Source organism: Ovis canadensis, chromosome 6, assembly GCF_042477335.2.
Source record: "Ovis canadensis isolate MfBH-ARS-UI-01 breed Bighorn chromosome 6, ARS-UI_OviCan_v2, whole genome shotgun sequence".
Lineage (NCBI taxonomy): Eukaryota > Metazoa > Chordata > Mammalia > Artiodactyla > Bovidae > Ovis > Ovis canadensis.
The window spans coordinates 132161205-132178665 of record NC_091250.1 but is presented as its reverse complement, the minus strand read 5'-3'; the positions used below and the strand labels follow the sequence as shown (position 1 = coordinate 132178665).

General features: G+C 51.3%; 1 protein-coding gene across 7 annotated transcripts in view; it reads left to right on the top strand.

Moving 5' to 3' along the window:
• HTT (huntingtin) overlaps nucleotides 1–17461 on the top strand; it is a 122579-nt gene that overhangs the window by 39484 nt on the left and 65634 nt on the right. For 5 of the 7 annotated variants that reach the window (XM_069594838.1, XM_069594836.1, XM_069594834.1 and 2 more), the window contains 12 exons: nucleotides 903–950; nucleotides 3810–3890; nucleotides 5599–5960; nucleotides 9018–9138; nucleotides 9806–9924; nucleotides 11677–11788; nucleotides 12039–12176; nucleotides 13025–13183; nucleotides 13281–13378; nucleotides 14392–14531; nucleotides 15465–15528; nucleotides 15751–15851. In XM_069594838.1, the coding sequence (XP_069450939.1) occupies nucleotides 903–950; nucleotides 3810–3890; nucleotides 5599–5960; nucleotides 9018–9138; nucleotides 9806–9924; nucleotides 11677–11788; nucleotides 12039–12176; nucleotides 13025–13183; nucleotides 13281–13378; nucleotides 14392–14531; nucleotides 15465–15528; nucleotides 15751–15851 (1543 nt within the window). The remainder of the gene's footprint in view (nucleotides 1–902; nucleotides 951–3809; nucleotides 3891–5598; nucleotides 5961–9017; nucleotides 9139–9805; nucleotides 9925–11676; nucleotides 11789–12038; nucleotides 12177–13024; nucleotides 13184–13280; nucleotides 13379–14391; nucleotides 14532–15464; nucleotides 15529–15750; nucleotides 15852–17461) is intronic. The other 2 variants (XM_069594839.1, XM_069594835.1) reach the window with 1 other exon arrangement.

Below are 17461 nucleotides of genomic sequence, written 5' to 3'. Positions count from 1 at the left end.
CTGGCGCTGTTTGCCCGCGACGGATCCCGGGGTCTTCCTGGGGCCCTCGAGGCCTTTGCTGCCCTCTGGGCCCTGCTCTGCAGTCCCACCTGGTTCTAGGCAGCCCTCTGTCCCTCCTCCCCCGGCCCCTCCTCCTCCACTTTGCTCTTTTTCCCTGTGCTGTTGGGCACTACACGGCCCTGACCCCGCCACACGCTGCTGCTGCAGACCCCCCTGCTTGACTTGAGCTGGAAGTCAGGGGTCCCTGACTGGTCCCTGACTGGTCCCTGAGTGGCAGCCTCTGGACCGGGTCTGGCGCAGCGGAGGCTTCTGGGCCTCTGTGGACCGGCCGCACCAGGCCCTGCGCGTGGGGTCTGCTTGGCGCAGTGCGGGCAAGGTGGCCTTCACCGTTGGTACTGACCAGGGAGGCTGCAGCTCCTGCCTGGGGCCTCGTGCGGGCACAGTGTCTGCCTGAGCCCCGTGGAGGATCTCTTGCTGTGCCAGTCCAGTGGGCTTTGTCCTGAGCTGTCCTTCCTCTGTGGGTGCATGCCTGACAAATGGTTGCTGTCCAGTGATCTAATTTCTAATGACTCTTGTCTAATGAAAATGTTGATTTGATTGTTGGTTGACCAAATCATCTGGGTTTTCTAATGTTTTTAGTTTGGCTTTTAAATGCACTTTGAGCTCTTTCGACATTTTAGGTCACATCTTTAGAACTGCATTTTTGAGTGCTAATGTAATTTTCAAGTCATTGACATTAAAGTTATGCAGTTTTATGTTACAGGGTGGTGGTTAAGCACCACCTGTGGAAGTAACGTTCACGTGTTTTCTAAAGTTGAATCAGGCTTGAAGATTTTCTAATCTTTTCTGGGTTTCAGCCGCTTGGGACTGCACTCTAACCTGTCATTTTCTGTGACTTACAGCTGGAGGGGGTTCTTCATGCAGCCCTGTCCTTTCAAGAAAACAAAAAGGTGATTATTTCAGAAATGATTGTTGTTTTGAATCTTGCTGCTTTTTCAGCATTTCTCTGATGCAGTTGGCTATGCCTGTGCCTCTTCTCAGCAAGGTGTATAAATGCAGCTGAAATCTGATAACCAGGCCCGAATAGTTCTGTTGGGTGGCTTCAGAAAGTTACTTGTGGATCAGAATTGGTTTATCTTAAATTTCTCTCTTTTTGGGGGGTGGGGTGCACACCATGTGACTTCTGGGACCAGGGGTTGATCCCAGGCCCGGCAGTGAGAGTGCTGAGTGCTCAGCACCAGACCTCCAGGGAAGTCCCTGTCGTAAATTTCTCACGCTTTAGGTGAGGGATCAGCAAACGTTTTCTGTGAGGGGCCAGGTGGTGCCCTTAGAGCCCTTTTTTTGCAGGGCTTCAGCTCTGTCCTGTGGCAGGAAGGTAGGCATGGATGATGCGAGGCTAACAGGCGCAGCTGCCTTCCAGCACAGCTTTATTTAGTTGCCGACTCCTGCTCCTGTGGGTTTTCTGTTTGTAAAGGCAGTTCATCATCCCAAAGAAACTTGTTGGGTATTAGTCAGGGATAATGTTTGGTTAGTTATTTGGTTAATTTGGGCCCGGTTGTCATTTTTCAGCCATATTTACCTTTGTACATACCCAAGTTTTCTGATATAATCATTTTTATTTAATCAAAGTTCTTCTGATACGGTCTGGAAGTTTTGGTACACATCAGACTTACAGCACTAATTATTTTCTTCCTCTGCTCTAGATTTCCATAGGAAACTATTGCTGTTTTCTATTTTGAAATTCTAAAAGACTTCTTTTTTTTAAATTGACATATAAAAGCTAATTTTTTACATATAACATAACATGCTAGTCTGTTTCGTGTCTTGAGTGTTTAATTGAGACAGCCTAATGCCTAATATTATTTGTAGTGTTGAATGGGATCTTAATAGGAATAATATTTTAGTCCTGGCTGGATTAGGTAAACGTTTCCTAGAATACTTGCAGTTAACAATATTTGGGTCATCATATGGAGAAGGAAATGGCACTCCACTCCAGTCTTCTTGCCTGGAGAATCCCCGTGGACAGAGGAGCCTGGTGGGCTGCAGTCCATGGGGTCGCATGGAGTCAGACACGTTTGAAGCAGCGTTGTACGCATGCGTGCACAGATCATCATGGTGTGGGATCCTTTCAGGTTTGAGATTTTGGGGAAAACCCTGAGATTTCTTGAAAGCTGAAAGACTTCTGTCGAAAGCTCGTGTTTCTCCCCTTGGCCTGGGAGAAGACTTAGGCGTGTTTCCCCCCTTGGCCTGGGAGGAGGCTTCAGGCGTGTTTCCCCCCTTGGCCTAGGAGGAGGCTTCAGGCGTGTTTCCCCCCTTGGCCTGGGAGGAGGCTTCAGGCGTGTTTCTTCCTTTGGCCTGGGAGGAGGCTTCAGGCGTGTTTCCCCCCTTGGCCTGGGAGGAGGCTTCAGGTGTGTTTCTTCCCTTGCCCTCGGAGGAGGCTTCAGGCGTGTTTCCCCCCTTGGCCTGGGAGGAGGCTTCAGGCGTGTTTCCCCCCTTGGCCTGGGAGGAGACTTCAGGCATGTTTCCCTCCTTGGCCTGGGAGGAGGCTTCAGGCGTGTGGATTTCCCTGGCACTGCCTTGTCTCGCCTCTTGGTCTCTTTCTGAGGATGAGGCCATGGCAGGTTGAGGTTGAGATGTCTTTTGAGGGCTGGAATGTGGAAGTTGTGCTCAGGCTGTTTGTCATTTTTTAGTGTGTTGCTGTTGTCCTTTAGAGCTGCAGGTGGCATACTTTTCTGCCGTAGCTGCAAGATCCTTCTTTTCAGGTGAAATCTGCCAGTATATGAGAGAGAGAGACAGAGCTGTTGGGTGTCAGATCGGGGTGAGGGTGGGGGGCCTGGCCTGGCCTTGCCCCCTTGTTGGGGGAGCTCCTTGGAACAGACTTGCAGACTGCTGTTTCCAAGGACGGAGGCTGCTTCGTTAACTCTGAGCCCACAGGTTGGAGTGCTACTTGCTTTCTCAAGGTAAGTCACTGTTCTGTGATGAAGGGCTGTGTTGTTTAGTAGATGAGCCAAGTTGCTGTGTTAGTTTCTTCTAGGTCCTGAGTTTCCTTTGCTTTTTCCTGGACGGGAGGAGGGCTTCAAAGTCGTATCAGTGTAGATTTATGGAAGTATCACACCTGTGACTTAATCTTTGAAGAGGAGTGAAGTTAGAAATTGGAACTTGCCAGTAATTATTTTGATAGTGTCATTTGATGACATTTATATGTAAAATAACCATAAGGATTTAATGATCCCACTTAAATCACGTTAAGACTGTTGTTTTCTTTTTTCCGTATTATAATTTGGAAACCGTTACCTGTAAAATGTATTTTTAGAATTTTGCTAAAGATGAAATACTAGTCCATCCTCCCAGATCATACAGTACTTGAGTACTGGTTATCAGCAGTAGAAATCCAGCAGGTTAAAAGATAATAAAAGTGACTTTTTCTTGGAGATATGACGTGAATATTCTGGCGGCTAATAGAATGGGTTCTAGCTATAACTTGACATTTTTAAGATTAAATAGTAAATAAATAATTTAATATTGACAATAGTCTTAAGCCAACTAATATTAATTGTTCAAACGTCTGTGGTGCAGGTCGAGCATCGTTGCTCTCGGCTGTCTCTCACGCAGGTCCACTGACGGTGATGGCGCTCTGAGCAGGGCAGCCCTGCGTTCTGTGTCGCCGCTCTAGAGGTCTGAGGCGCGGGCGTGGTGGCAGCTGAGAGCAGGGTCGGGTGTGCTGTGCGCTTCCTCTCGGCGTGCACGTCTGTCTGCTGTTCCAAGCTCTTCCTTCAGCACGCTCTGGACTCTGCTGTGTCCTTTCCTAGGGAAAGTGCTCTTCGGAGAAGCGGCACCCTTGGAAGATGACTCGGAGTCCAGGTCGGAGGGCAGCAGCCCCGCCTTCTCAGGTAGTGACCCCTTGCTCCTCTCCGCTGACCCCCTGCACCTCAGTGGGTCGTGCTCCTCGGAGGCAGCCGTGAGGCCAGCTTGAGTCTTCTTTCATAGTGTTCACTTTGAAGCACTACCTGTGTGTGTTCTTGGATCAAATATTTGCTGTTTTCCTATATAGGATATTTTCCTATATCACATACATGCTGTTTTAAAATTAGGTTCATACTCCCTGGGTGTAAGTCTTTTTAAGATGGGAATGGTGGGTAAAGTATCTCATGAATTACATGGGTTGTGAGGAGGAAAATGGGATTAAAAATTGTCTGAGGATCTGAACCAGGAAGAAATGGAAAATAACAGACCAGTTATCAGTATTGACATTGAATCAATAATATCTTTCAACCAGCAAAGTCCATGATCAGATGGCTTCATAGCTGAATTCTCCCAAACATTTAGAGAAGTGTTGACACCCATCCTTCTGAAAGTGGTCCCAAAAATTGCAGAGGAAGGAACACTTCCAAACTCATTCTGTGAAGCCACCATCCCCCTGAAACTGAAACCAGACAAAGCTACAGTCACAGCAAAATTCCCGGCCAGTGTCGAGATGAGCGCAGATGCAGTCAAGCAGGGCTCTCCTGGGGGCGCAGGGGCTTCACTGTCCACAAAGCGGTCAGCGTGACAGACCGCAGGGACAGACGGAGAAGGTGAGGAGCATTCGAGAGTGGCTGGGTCTGTATAACCCTAGCCAAATGAATGTTTTTAGATAACTGAAAATAAGGCTGAAATACAGGGAAACAAAGTCTGAATACTTCTCGGTGGTGATTATTTATTTACTGGTTTATTCTACAAGATAGAACCCCATGGACAGAGGAGCCTGTCCATGGGGATTCTCTAGACAAGTATACTGGAGTGGGTTGCCATGCCCTCCTCCAGGGAAATCTTCCCAACCCAGAGATTAAACCCAGGTCTTCCACATTGCAGGTGGATTCTTGACCAGCTGAGTCACCAGGGAAGCCCAAGAGTACTGGAGTGGGTGGATTTTTTAAATCACAAAAATAAACTTAAAACATTAAAAAAAATACAGTTATCCATGTGCCCAAGTGCTCACTGACCCCTGGCCTCCAGGAGTGACGTAGCTCACAGCTGGGTGTGGGTGCTTACGTAGGGTGGGGTTTCTGACTGGGGAGATGTGAAACTTGACGCTGCGGGGGAGTGGGCCTGGCTGAGGAGTCTTGAGCGGGATCTGGGGAGATGGAAAGCCCGCCTTCCGGAGCGCCGCTTGCTCCGAGCTCCAGGCTCTTGTGAGCGCCCCGCCTGTACTCCAGCCTGGCTGCCCGGGAGTCACCAGAGTCTCCATGCCTCTCCGTACTCAGGACGGAGCAGCAGCTTGAGAGCTGGAGGTGGTTTGACAAATGTCGCTTGTCAGACTTGAGAGCTGGCGTTGAAATGCCGCTCGGGAATATTCATAGCATTTAAAAATATCTACTTGTGGTCCTTATTTTATCAACATAGTGATAGAGGAAAAGATAAGTAATCCAGTCAAAATGTTTGAAGGACGCACTGTTTGTCTTGCTTTTGAAATTGGCTAGTTCATATTTTCACTGTATTTAAGGAAGTTTTGCAGTTAAAACAGGTGCTGACAGTGAGTTTGGGGCATTCTGCACATATTCGGTCCCCGTTGCCCGCTCTTGCTCACCCTTTGAGGAGGGAATGTTCCTCTGTCTGCAGCCTCAGCCAAGGGTGAGGCCGGAGGTGAGCTGGCTGCCTCTTCCGGGGTCTCCACCCCTGGCTCCACCAGCTCAGCGGCCGACTCTGCGGGTCACGACATCATCACCGAGCAGCCCCGGTCACAGCACACGCGTCAGACGGACTCGGTGGATCTGGCCGCCTGTGACCTGACAAGCGCCGCCACCGACGGGGACGAGGAGGACATCCTGAGCCGCAGCTCCAGCCAGATGAGCGCCGTCCCTTCCGACCCCGCCATGGACCTGAACGACGGGACCCAGGCCTCCTCGCCCATCAGCGACAGCTCCCAGACCACCACCGAGGGGCCCGATTCAGCCGTGACCCCTTCCGACAGTTCTGAAATTGTAAGTGGTCAGAGGGGGCGACCCGATTTCTGCAGAGGGGCCTTCCCTGGGCCCCAGAGCAGGATCCTCCTGCCTGTTTGTTCCACCCATCTGGCCCGTGAATAGCGTGTAGAGGGCTCCAGCTCAGCTCCTGTTGCAGCTCAGCCCCATCGGAGACCTTCCCCAGAGGAGGCGGCAGGTGTCCTTTGTGCTGGACGTGGAGCCAAAAGTTAGGCTAGCTGATGAGTGCGAGGGAGTGCATTTGGATGTTTAGTGCCTTTTGGGGCACAGGGTAAGTCATTATTGTGAAGATCCTTAATGAACCTGTTATTAACAGATCTGCAGTCTTAATGCAGTGTGATTAATAACAGTACTGTGCATTGTTTTAACACTGTCTGACTTTTCAAGAACCTTGACTACATAGGCCATCTTATAGAATGTGTCTCTAAGCACCTCTCGTCTCTGAGTTAGTGGACACGAAGCCCTTGAGTGGTCTGAAGTTTGGTACAGGCATAAACTGAGCTTTACAGCCCAGTTTGTTTTTTTTTTTTTTAATATTTATTTTTCTTTATTTCTTTGGCAATGCTGGGTCTTAGCTGCAGCATGCAAGATCTTTAGTTGTGGCATGTGAACTCTTAGTTGTGGCATGTGGGATCTAGTTCCTTGACCAGGGATCGAACCTGGGCCCCCTGAATTGGGAGTGCTGAGTCTTAGCCACTGGACCACCAGGGAAGTCCCAGCCCAGTTTTATTTAAACAATTTCTATTGGCAATTGTTTCAGTACTGCTGAATGTGTTCTGTTTATTAAGATTTTTTTCTTAAACTGGAGTGAATGCAGCAGCTTCGAGAAACACATCACGACGCACTGGCAGCTGTCCGCTTGCCATGTGGACGTGGTTTCTGACGGCCCAGTTGGTTCCCACTGGCTCGGGTGGAGGAACGGGCTCACCACTGGGGTTTTTAGCTAGCAGACCCGGAAGACTTAGCAGAAGATAGGGTAACTGGATTGTGGGAAATGACTCCAATAACTGGGATGTGGGAAATGATTTGAAGTCAGGAAAGGGTGACGAGTACTGACCAGTAGGCAGGGAGAAGGGGAGGCTGGGGGAGTGCTGCGCCCAGCAGCTCGTTAAGTGAGCGGAGGGGGTTTCTGTCGTCGGTTTACTGCGCCAACTTGCGTCTTGCCTGTTTTTTTCTTTTAACCTTCATCTGTCTACTGGCCGTGCCGGGCCTTTGTTGCTGCAGGCTTTTCTCGCCGTGGCGAGCAGGGACTGCTCTCTCGCTTTGGAGCTCGGGCTCTGGGGGCTCCAGGGCACAGGCTTGGTAGCTGCGGCTTTCGGGATTCGCCTTCCTCAGCACGTGGGATCTTCCCCGATCAGGGATGGAACCCATGACTCTGGCAGTGGCAGGTGGAGTCTTCACCCCTGAGCTACCAGGGAAGCCCGTCTTGCCTTTTTGTAGGTGATGCTTTCTGGACGGGTTCTCCAGACATTGGACAGAACGACCACGGGAGGCTGTGCGACCATCCTGTTTGGAGCTGCTGCCGCAGCCGTGTGCAGTAGGGCCGGGCTCTGGCCTGCAGGGAGCTAAACGTCTCCCCTGGGCGTTCCTCACCCCTGCAGAGTTCTCTCTGCTTTATGAGGTGCTCCCATAAAGCTCCCGGCGGTTTTTATTCAGTCTGAGTTGTTTGCTGAACACACGCACTGAGCACCTGTTACGCTCCAGGGATTGCTCTACACACGGGGGATGAAGCAGAGGGTACAGGCACAGAACCGTTGTCACGGAGCTGGCGTTTGAGAGTGCGAGCCCTCAGACTCTCTACACTGAGGGCCGGAGAGTAAACCTCCTTGGCTCTGTGAGCCGTCGGGCTGGTGTTGCACACTCATCTCTGCTGTTGAAGGGCCAGAGCAGCCACAGACAGTGTGTGAAGGAGTGAGCGTGGCTGTGTTCCAATAAAACTTTACTCACAAAAACTGGTGATGGGCCAAGTTTCCCTTCCTCCGTACTAGAGTGTGTGCACGTCTGGGTGGGGCAGATCATAAGCCAGTCATCGGCAGGTTAATAAACACACGGTCAGGTTGCAGTAAGAGCCAGCGAGAAAAGAGCCAGCTGTAGGGGCCAGGATTTCCTCACGAGACCGTCCAGTGTGGTGGTTCAGGGCGTGGCCTGCGGGGAGCCCAGCCTGGTGAGAGCTCTGGCTCAGCTGCTCAGGACCTGGGCAGCCTCCACAGCTGCGGCCCTTGCTGCTCGTCTCCTTACCCACAGAATGGAGCTGGTGATGGTGCTTAACGCTGTGAGACTTGTGGGATAAGGGACGTAATATGTGGGGGTGCTTTCACGCCGGCCGGGGCTGTACTGGGATTTTCAGAAAATGTTGTCTTTTATTACGATAGAACTTCTCATTTTAGCCTGTGTGGGGTGTTTGTTTTTTTAAGTTATCTGGAGAGTGGAGGAAATTTATTTCTTTCTTGATTGTTTCTGCTCATGTATTAATAGCTCAGTTTTGTTTTTTTAATTTTAATTGAAAGGAAAATACTTTTAATGATGCAGAATTTATTTCAGTAATAATCTGCTAACAGTTTTTCAGGTAAATTACAGGGGATTTCAAGTGGATGTGAGAAATTTGGCAGTATGAAATCACCACCCGTGTGTGTGGCTAGATATATGAAATACTGTGCCCCACACTTAGTTGGGTCAGTCCTAGCAGTTCAGGGGGTAACCTATTGTTAGACTTTTTTTTAAAAGACTTTTCCTCATTTTTCACTTGCTTGTGAACACAGAGGTTTTTGCTTGGACTTTTTGTCTTTTTGTAATCAAAAAAGAGAAATGTCCAGATTGGGATTTCTTTGGCATTTTTGGAATCACAAAAGCTTTCCATAACGTGGTAATGTGCGGTCAGTAAGCTCTCGGTACTGTTCACGCCTGCACCCGTGTGCCTTTGAGGAAATGACCTTCCTGTGGGTGTGTACAATGTGGTCCACGTTGCTTACGGGGCTTTGCCTCTGCCTTTCCACCTTGGAGGGTGTGCCCCTTGGAGGTGGTGCTTCAGAACCCTCACAGCCCCTCTTGCGCGTCCAGGTGTTAGATGGCGCTGACAACCAGTATCCAGGGATGCCGGCGGGGCAGATGCAGGACGAGGACGAGGACGCTACCGCCGTTCTTCCTGACGACGCAGAGGCTTTCAGAAACTCTTCCATCGGTACGTTGACTTCAGGCGGTGGACGTAAGTCCCCGACACGCAACTGAGCTCCATTCCGAGATTTTGTTCCTAAGTCCAGCAAAGTGGGCCCAGGTATCCAACTAACATGATCGGCCATGTAAGGACTGTACTGTAATAGGTTTATAATACTTCTCATACTTTTTCCTGGACTTGAAATAAAGACCCGATGGACATGAGTTTGAGCCGCTCTGGGAGATGGTGAAGGACAGGGAAGCCTGGCATGCTGCAGTCCATGGGGCTGCAGAGAATCGGACACGACTGAGCGCCTGAACAACAGCAGCCGCTGTGTAGGGGTGCACGCGTGTGGCGACGCACCCTGCACACGTGGACTGGCCTTCGTGGTTGAAACGTGAACACGTGTTCACACCTTGGGAAGTTTGTGGCTGGAAAGCTCACACGGAGGGGCCTTACTGTCCTACCAAGCCGCCTTGTTTTCAACCCTGACCTCTCACGTCTTAGCTTCCAAGAGGTCTTCTGGTGTCTGTTTCCTGAGTTGTAAATAGCAAATGAGAAAATCAGCTGAGAAATTATCATCCGTTCTTGATGATGAGTCCTGAACTTTCGTATTGACTTTGTGTCGATATGTGTATTTGTGTTTTAATTGGAAACTTGTCGATTGACTTAGTCTCTCTCTTTGATTTTGAAGCCCTTCAACAAGCACATTTGTTGAAAAGCATGGGCCACAGCAGGCAGGCCTCTGACAGCAGTGTGGATAAATTTGTCTCAAGAGAGGAAGCTGCCGAACCAGGGGATCCAGAGAGCAAGGTGAGACACTGGGGCCCGAGGCCGCGCCACGCCGCGCTGGCTGAGTGTTTGAGCGTGCTGTGTCTGCGCGCTCCTGGCTTTTCGTGGCTGCACCTTTGCTCAGCTCTTTCCCCTTCGCATGTCGACCTCGAGTCTGCTCTGCTGTCTGCCTCTCGAGGTGTGGGCGCGTCCTTGAGGACTGCCCGAAGTTCTGCCCTCTTGGGAGTCCTTCCCGGACACACCTGTTGGTACCAAGTGGACTGCACGTGACTTCTTGGACCATCCATCTGATGGTCGTGTGTGGCCTAGCAACGTTCTTGGTCTCATTCCACTGAATCATCTGTTCACTCACCGTGGTGGGTGCTCGTGCAGCTCACCATCGCAGCCCCTCTGAAGGCTCAGTCGAGTGGCATCTCGTGCCCATGCTGTGCAGCCATCCTGACCGTACGTTCACAGGACCGTTTGGTCTTCCCAGACTGAAACTCTGTCTCCACGCGACACTGACTCCCATCCGTCCCTCCTTCTGGCCCCTCTCACCCATCATTCTGCTTTCTTTCTCTTTGGATCTGACTACTCTGGGGGCCTCTCGTAAGTGGAATCACACAGTATTTGTCCTCCTGTGTCCTCAGAGGCATCCGTGTTATAGCAGGTGTCGGAATCCCCTCCGCTGTGAGACGGAGTGGTATTTCGGTACACGTGTTTACTACGTTTCGCTTTTCTCTTCCTCTGTTGATGGACAGTAGGGTGACTCCCGCCTTCTGTCTGTTGTAAATACTGCGCTATCAGCGAGTGTACAAATACCTCTTCAGGACCCTGATTTCATCTCTTGGGGGTCCTGCCCCCAAGTGGGGTCGCTGGGCTGTGTGGCACTTCTGCCTCTCACGTTTCGAGGAGGCCTGCACTGCCTGCCGCAGCAGCGGCGCCGCCTTGTCTCCGCCACACGCTGTGTGGCGTGTGGGGTCTCAGTTCCTTGACCAGGGATTGAACCTGCGGCCTCTGCGTCGGAAGTGCGGAGTCTTAACCCCGGGAAGGCCCTGCCACTCCACCTTGGATTCCCTCCCGCGGTGCACCAGCGCCGTTTCTCTGCATCTTCGCTAACACTTCTTTCTTTTTTTTCCTTTTTTGAGAGTGGCCATCACACTGGGTGTGCGGTGGTGTATCCTTGTGGTTTCTGACCTGCATCTCCCCTAATGATTAGAGACGTGGAGTATCTTTGCATGAGTTAATTAGCCATTCACGTATCTTCTTTGGGGGACTGTCTCTTGAGGTCCTTTGCCTATTTTTAACTCGGGCTGTTTGGTTTTTTCAGTTGTTGCCCAGCTGTCCATTGAGCTATGTCAGTATCATCTCTGTGTCGTTTGCCTTTCCCCTGTAAGTGTCCTGTACTCCCAGCTAATTTTAAATTCCTCAAGGACAAGAAGTAGTGCTTCACACTTGGTCCCTCCGTGGATGCCCAGTCACTGTCTGGACCCCGGCCGCGCCTTGTGGAATGGCCCTCCCCTCGCAGCTTTGGGCGTCCCTGGGCGCTTCCCTCTGCCTATGCGGCGTGCTCCCTGCCCGCTGGGCTCATTCAGCCCCAGCCCTAGGGGCCCCCTGTCAGGATTCCCCCCAGGGGTCTGATCCTGCCCCACCGTGGCCTGTGAGGTTGAGCACGTCTCTGAATGCCAAGCTGCTGGCACAGTTGCTGCTCTGGAATTCTTTGTTGGGTGAGCTAAGGAATCAGCGTGTAGGTTCCATGATTATAAGACAGTAAGTGTTGGTTTCTCTTTACAGCCCTGGCGGGTCAAAGGCGACATTGGCCAGTCCACTGACGAGGATTCCGCCCCTCTTGTCCATTGCGTCCGCCTTTTGTCCGCTTCGTTTCTGCTCACAGGGGAAAAGAATGGTGAGCATCAGAGAGCGGGTGCAGAGCTGAAGGGAGCGACTCTAGGTCTCACCTAAAGTTGAGGTTGCCTTGGTCACCAGCTTTGAGCTCTGGCAGCAGCCAGGGCAGAAGCTGGACACGGGCTTTGCTTCTGACAGCGGGGGGGCAAGGAGGCTGGGCGAGGCTGGTTCCGTGGGTCTGGCTCTGTCTGTTTGGAAGCTGAAGGTTTGCCGCTGTGACGCTGACGGTGGCCGCGCGGACTTGTTCGCAGCCTTGGTTCCGGACAGGGACGTGCGGGTCAGCGTGAAGGCGCTGGCCCTCAGCTGCGTTGGAGCCGCCGTGGCCCTTCATCCTGAGTCTTTCTTCAGCAAACTCTACAGAGCGCCTCTTGACACCGTGGAATTCCCTGGTACGTTCACACTTTGTGTCTCGTTCCTCATGCTTGTCCCTGGTTTGGAAACTGTTTCCAGCTCTGACTGCTTTAGTTTTAGAGCACCAAGCTTCCTGAGCGAGTCTGCAGCGCCTGAGCTGTGCAGTAGCGCTCCGTAAGGCGCGCCAGTTGTCACACTTTTGGCTTGTTGGATGCCCTACAGATGCGGCGTTTAGTTGAAACACAGAGGAGAGCTATAGAGGTCTGGGAATGTAAGAGCTCATTAACATACGTACTGGGTTTTAGCAAAAGCACAAATTGTGTGTAATCAAAATTGCTTTGGGTCACACCAGCCAGACCAGACATTGACACTCAGAGCCGGCGGGGAGCGAGCCATTCACGCTCAGAGCCGGCGGGGGCTGAGATGAGCTGGGCGGCACCGGCCAGTCTTCCCTGGTGCACGTCCTGGGGCGTCTCCTCGGGTGGGGTGACTGGTGGAAGACTGCTCTGCTAAAGTTACCCTCCCACCTGCTCTCTCTCCCCTCCCTTTCCTTGGGTGAGGGGACAAACTCGTGCTTTTGAAGTTACATTAGATAATAAATGCGGACAACTTTGAGGCTCTTTAGTCATTTTCTTGAAGCAAAATCTTAACCTGGAATTATAACCCAGAAACTCTATTGTGTTGAAGCGGTGTCAAGGATGTGATCAATATAGGGTCTTTAAATCCGGGATGTTTTTTACCACTGATGGTTGTTACAGTAGAGTCTTTTCTAGATTAGCATCGCTCCCTTGCCCTTCTTTTTCTTTCCTGAGAATTCAGCCTTTGCCCTGAGTTAGAAAGTTGACGGTAGGGACCTGTACAGTGGCCGGGCCATCTCTCTCCGCAGAGGAGCAGTACGTGTCAGACGTCTTGAACTACATCGACCACGGGGACCCGCAGGTCCGGGGAGCCACAGCCATCCTGTGCGGGACCCTCGTCTGCTCCGTCCTCGGCCGGTGCCGCTTCCATGTGGCGGGCTGGATGGGCGCCGTCAGAGCCCGGACAGGTAACCACCAGCTTTCAGCTTTCAGCGTCGTCGCTCCCGGATGGCCTTCTCGTGTTCAGGTTCACACAAAGGCGTCTGTGCTTGCTCTTCCGGGCAGGAAATACATTTTCTCTGGCGGACTGCATTCCCCTGCTGCAGAAAACTTTGAAGGACGAATCCTCGGTTACTTGCAAGTTGGCTTGTGCTGCTGTGAGGGTGAGCATGAGGGTTGTGACATCATTTCTTTGATTAGTGGAAATTTTACCAATGTTAACAATGATAAGTTAAGCTTAATATTAAATATTTCCTTTCGCAACAGTAATTAAATCTGTGTATCTCTCTCTCAGCCTTAGAAGGAAAACAGTGCCAGCAGAGTCAAGATTTAATAGACTTTGGTTTAAATCTCAGAATATTTGTTTGAAATACACTTTTCCTAAAGGGTATCTCTGTCTTGCTCATATTAAGCGTAAAACTTGTTTATTTGAAACGCAGCAGCTCTTTCAGGCCCCTCGAATGCACAGAGTGAGGCACTGGGGTTATTTAATCGCTGTGGTGTTGGTGGTGGGACGGCCCCAGGCCTTTATGAGGTAGCATGTTGAAATGTTCTATCAGCTGGTTCATAACTCACAACTGGCCCAACAGCAGTCCCCGTTAAGCAGTAAAAATCAAACCCCAAACCCTACCATTGTCAGAGTCATGTCCCCCTTTCAAGTGTCACAGCTCGGCCACACTTGCTCCTTGGTCCCAGATGTTTGCCCGATGTTGGTCAGCTTGTGTGTCTGCTGGGGCAGAAGGGAGTCAGTCAGCAGCACTCAGCAGTCCACGCGCGGAGCCACCGCGCACGCGCTGGGGCGGCCCGGTGCCTGGTCCCGTCCGGCAGGGTGCAGGCCCCAGGTCGTGGTGCTGGGCCTGGGGCGGACGGGGGTCCAGCAGGGGCGGCGCGTGCCCAGTGTCAGGGGAGAGAGCTGGGCCCCATTGGGCAGGGCGCGGGCCCGGGTCGTGGTGCTGGGCCTGGGGCGGACAGGGGTCCAGCAGGGGCGGCACGTGCGCGGTGGCGGGGGAGAGGGCCAGGCCCCGTGCGGCGGCACGCTGGTGCTCCCCCTCAAGGGGACTGCGGTGCGTGTGTGTGGCCGGTGTTCCTGAGCGAGGCCGCTGTCTGGGGGCTGCAGCGGGCACGGGGCGGGGTGCGCGTGGGGTCTGCAGAGGCCCACCCGCCGCCTGCCTTCCAGCTCTGTGTCATGAGCCTCTGCAGCAGCAGCTACAGTGCGTGGGGGCTGCAGCTCATCACCGACCTGCTGGCCCTGCGGAGCAGCTCCTACTGGCTGGTGCGGACGGAGCTTCTGGAGACGGTGGCAGAGATCGACTTCAGGTGGGTGAGGCGGGGCCTGCTGGGTCAGGCTTGAACGGCGCTGGGCGGCCCAGTGCCCAGCTGCAGGTAGTGACCCGTGTCCCTCTCTGTCTGCCCCTCTTCTCTGAGTTGTTACGTCCAGGCAGAGGAGTGGAGTTTTCTGGTAGTCTTAGTCATTCAAGTGTTCTGCACAGCGTGAGTGAAAGAGCTCAGGCTTCTAGAGCAATGATGCTTGTGTCACTTGGGCCTGTTGAAACGAGTGCACGCCACGCTGTACTGAGCCTCGGTCAGACGGCGGATTGGTATTGTCACAATTAAAGAATAACTTCTGATGCCTTGCAGTTTATCATTTTCTGAGAAAGCATGATTCCCCATGTTTTCTTTCTGTGCTTTCTTTTAGATGGGAAATTTTCTTTTTTGTCTGAGTTCGTGGGGTTTTTTTTAAGCCCCCATTTGTAGAAGGCTGGTTGTGTGCCAGGCTGGGCTAGGTGCCCTCTGTGGGTCATTGTCTTCAGCCTTGGAGCACGTCTGTGAAGTCAGGGCTGCTTCCCACTGCATCTCACAGATGGGACCCCGAGTGGTGGCGGGGGGGACCTGCTGGTCTCTGAGGGCGCCAGAGCCTCAGCCCCCTCCCCACGGTCTGCCCTCCCGCCACCTGAGGCGTTTGAGCTAGTTCCGTAGGGCGCCTGGGGTCTTTCACAACACCAGGTGTACATGGTCGCTTAGAAGAAAAGTACGGAGCACTTTCTGAGTCTGGAGTCGGGAGGAGTGTGCGTTGTCCTTGTTGGAAACAGCCGTCTTCCTGCCGTGTAGCATGGGGCTGCCTCAGAGCCTCCCCGGGCTCCTGCCTGCGGCCCTGGCCTGGCCGTCCTCCTCCGTGTGCCAGGCAGGCCGTCCGCGTGGCTTTGTTCAGTAGCTGGATTATTCACCGTGATATATGTTCTTTTGTGTTAGGTTGGTGAGCTTTCTGGAGGCCAAAGCAGAAAGCCTGCACAGAGGGGCCCATCACTATACAGGGGTAAGCCCTTCATTTCTGGGAGGCCCTGATTTAACTTCCAGGAGTACACTTTCCTGTTAGTGTGGGATTTCTAGGAATCCGTTTTATCATGAAGCTTGTGATCATGTGTGACTTTAGGGCTAGTGACGTTGAGTTCTTCTTTACCGGCTTTCCAAGATACCTGATCTAAAATTCATTAAAATACAGAGATCATATATGTTTTTATCATGTTTCTTTCCAAAGCGTTTAAAACTGCAAGAGCGGGTACTCAGTAATGTTGTCATCCATCTGCTTGGAGATGAAGACCCCAGGGTGCGACACGTTGCTGCAGCTTCGTTGATGAGGTATTTGCCCAGTATTTCCTCTCTTATTTCATTTTCTTGGTTAAAGTACTACACAACATGACAGTGGGGAGAGAGGTGAAAATTTGGAGGCCATAGGGCATAACCCTAAATCCTTTGAGCTCACTTTCGGTGACTCTTAAGCTATCAAAAAGCATATTTTTCACTGTCTCAAGAGCCTGAAATGAAAATTAAGACAGCAATAAAGTACTAGCCTCATATTGTAAAAGTAATGGACTTTGATGGCCAGATTTCTGAAGTATGGAGAATAGCACTGAGAAGAAAATTAAGGTCACTAGTCACTAGTTCTCCCGCTGGAGATAGCCACCGTTAGCGTCTGTTCGCTTTATGTGCTTTGTACACGTTTCTTTTTCAAAATTAGGACGCAGTGTCCATGCAGTTTTGTTATTCTGTTAATTTCCACATAAAAATCATGAGCGTTTTCCTGTGAGAAATACTCTTCTAACAAAGCCTCTGTGACCCCCGCTCTTGTCTGGGGCGCCTCCCTCTGTTCCGTGGCGTTCATGCTTCTGTCCTGAAGCGGATGGCGTTTCATACAGTGTGAGATGCAGAAAGGCTGGAAAGGCTCTTTACGAGAAGCTTGGAGTTAGTGGCCGCTTCTTCACTGTGTGGTTGTGATAGAATTTTTTGTGAGGATTATTTGGTTGGATCCTAATTTTTTATTGATTTAAATAATGAATAATGGTTCAGTGACTTGTGTTATACATAAATGTTTATCTAGTGACTAGCATAACACATAAATGTTTACATATAACTTTTATTTCTAAGAATTAATTCATGGAAGTTGAGTTATTAAGCCAAGCAACCTGGTTTTTTTTTTAGCTTTGTTGAAGTAAAATTTTTTTATGTCTTGAAATTGACCCATCTTAAGTGCGCAGTTAATGGTTTTTGGTAAGCTTAGAGTGTGCAGCCTTCACCGCGACCCAGCTATACAGTATTTCCGCCATTTCACAAGGCTCTGTTGTGCCCATTTGCAGTAGCTCCCAACTCCCACCCAGCCGCAGGCAGCCACTCATCTGCTTCCTGTCCCTAGCGGAGCGTGTGCCTTTTCTGCACACTTTACGTAAACGCGGGCACACGGTCCGCAGATGGACTTTGCACCTGACGTTCCTGCACTCGGTTTCCGAGGCTCGTCCACGCTGGGGGGGCGCCCGTCGTCTGTTCTTTTCGATGTCGAACAGCGTTCTGTTGTGTGGATAACACTGTTTTATGTATACATTCACCAAGCGATATGGTTGTCTCCACTCTTTGACTGTTACGAATCATGCTGCTTCAACTCTTGCCTCCAAAACTTTGAGTGGACGTCCGTTTCCATTTCTCGGGGGTAGATACCGGCAAGTGGGTTTTTATGGTGTTGGTACCTAACTGGAGAACCGCATGGATGGAGGAGCCTGGCGGGCTGTGGTCCACAGGGCCACAAAGAGTTGGCTGAAGCGACTGAGCAGGCGGTGAAGTTACTGTCCAGAAGTGGGTCAGCCTGTCCTCCCACCACCAGAGTAGGATTGTGCCCGAGTCTTTTCACCAAAGCAAGCATTTCAAAAAACGTTAAATATGTGTCAGTTGCTTTAGGCCGTCATTGGTATTTCTTTTTA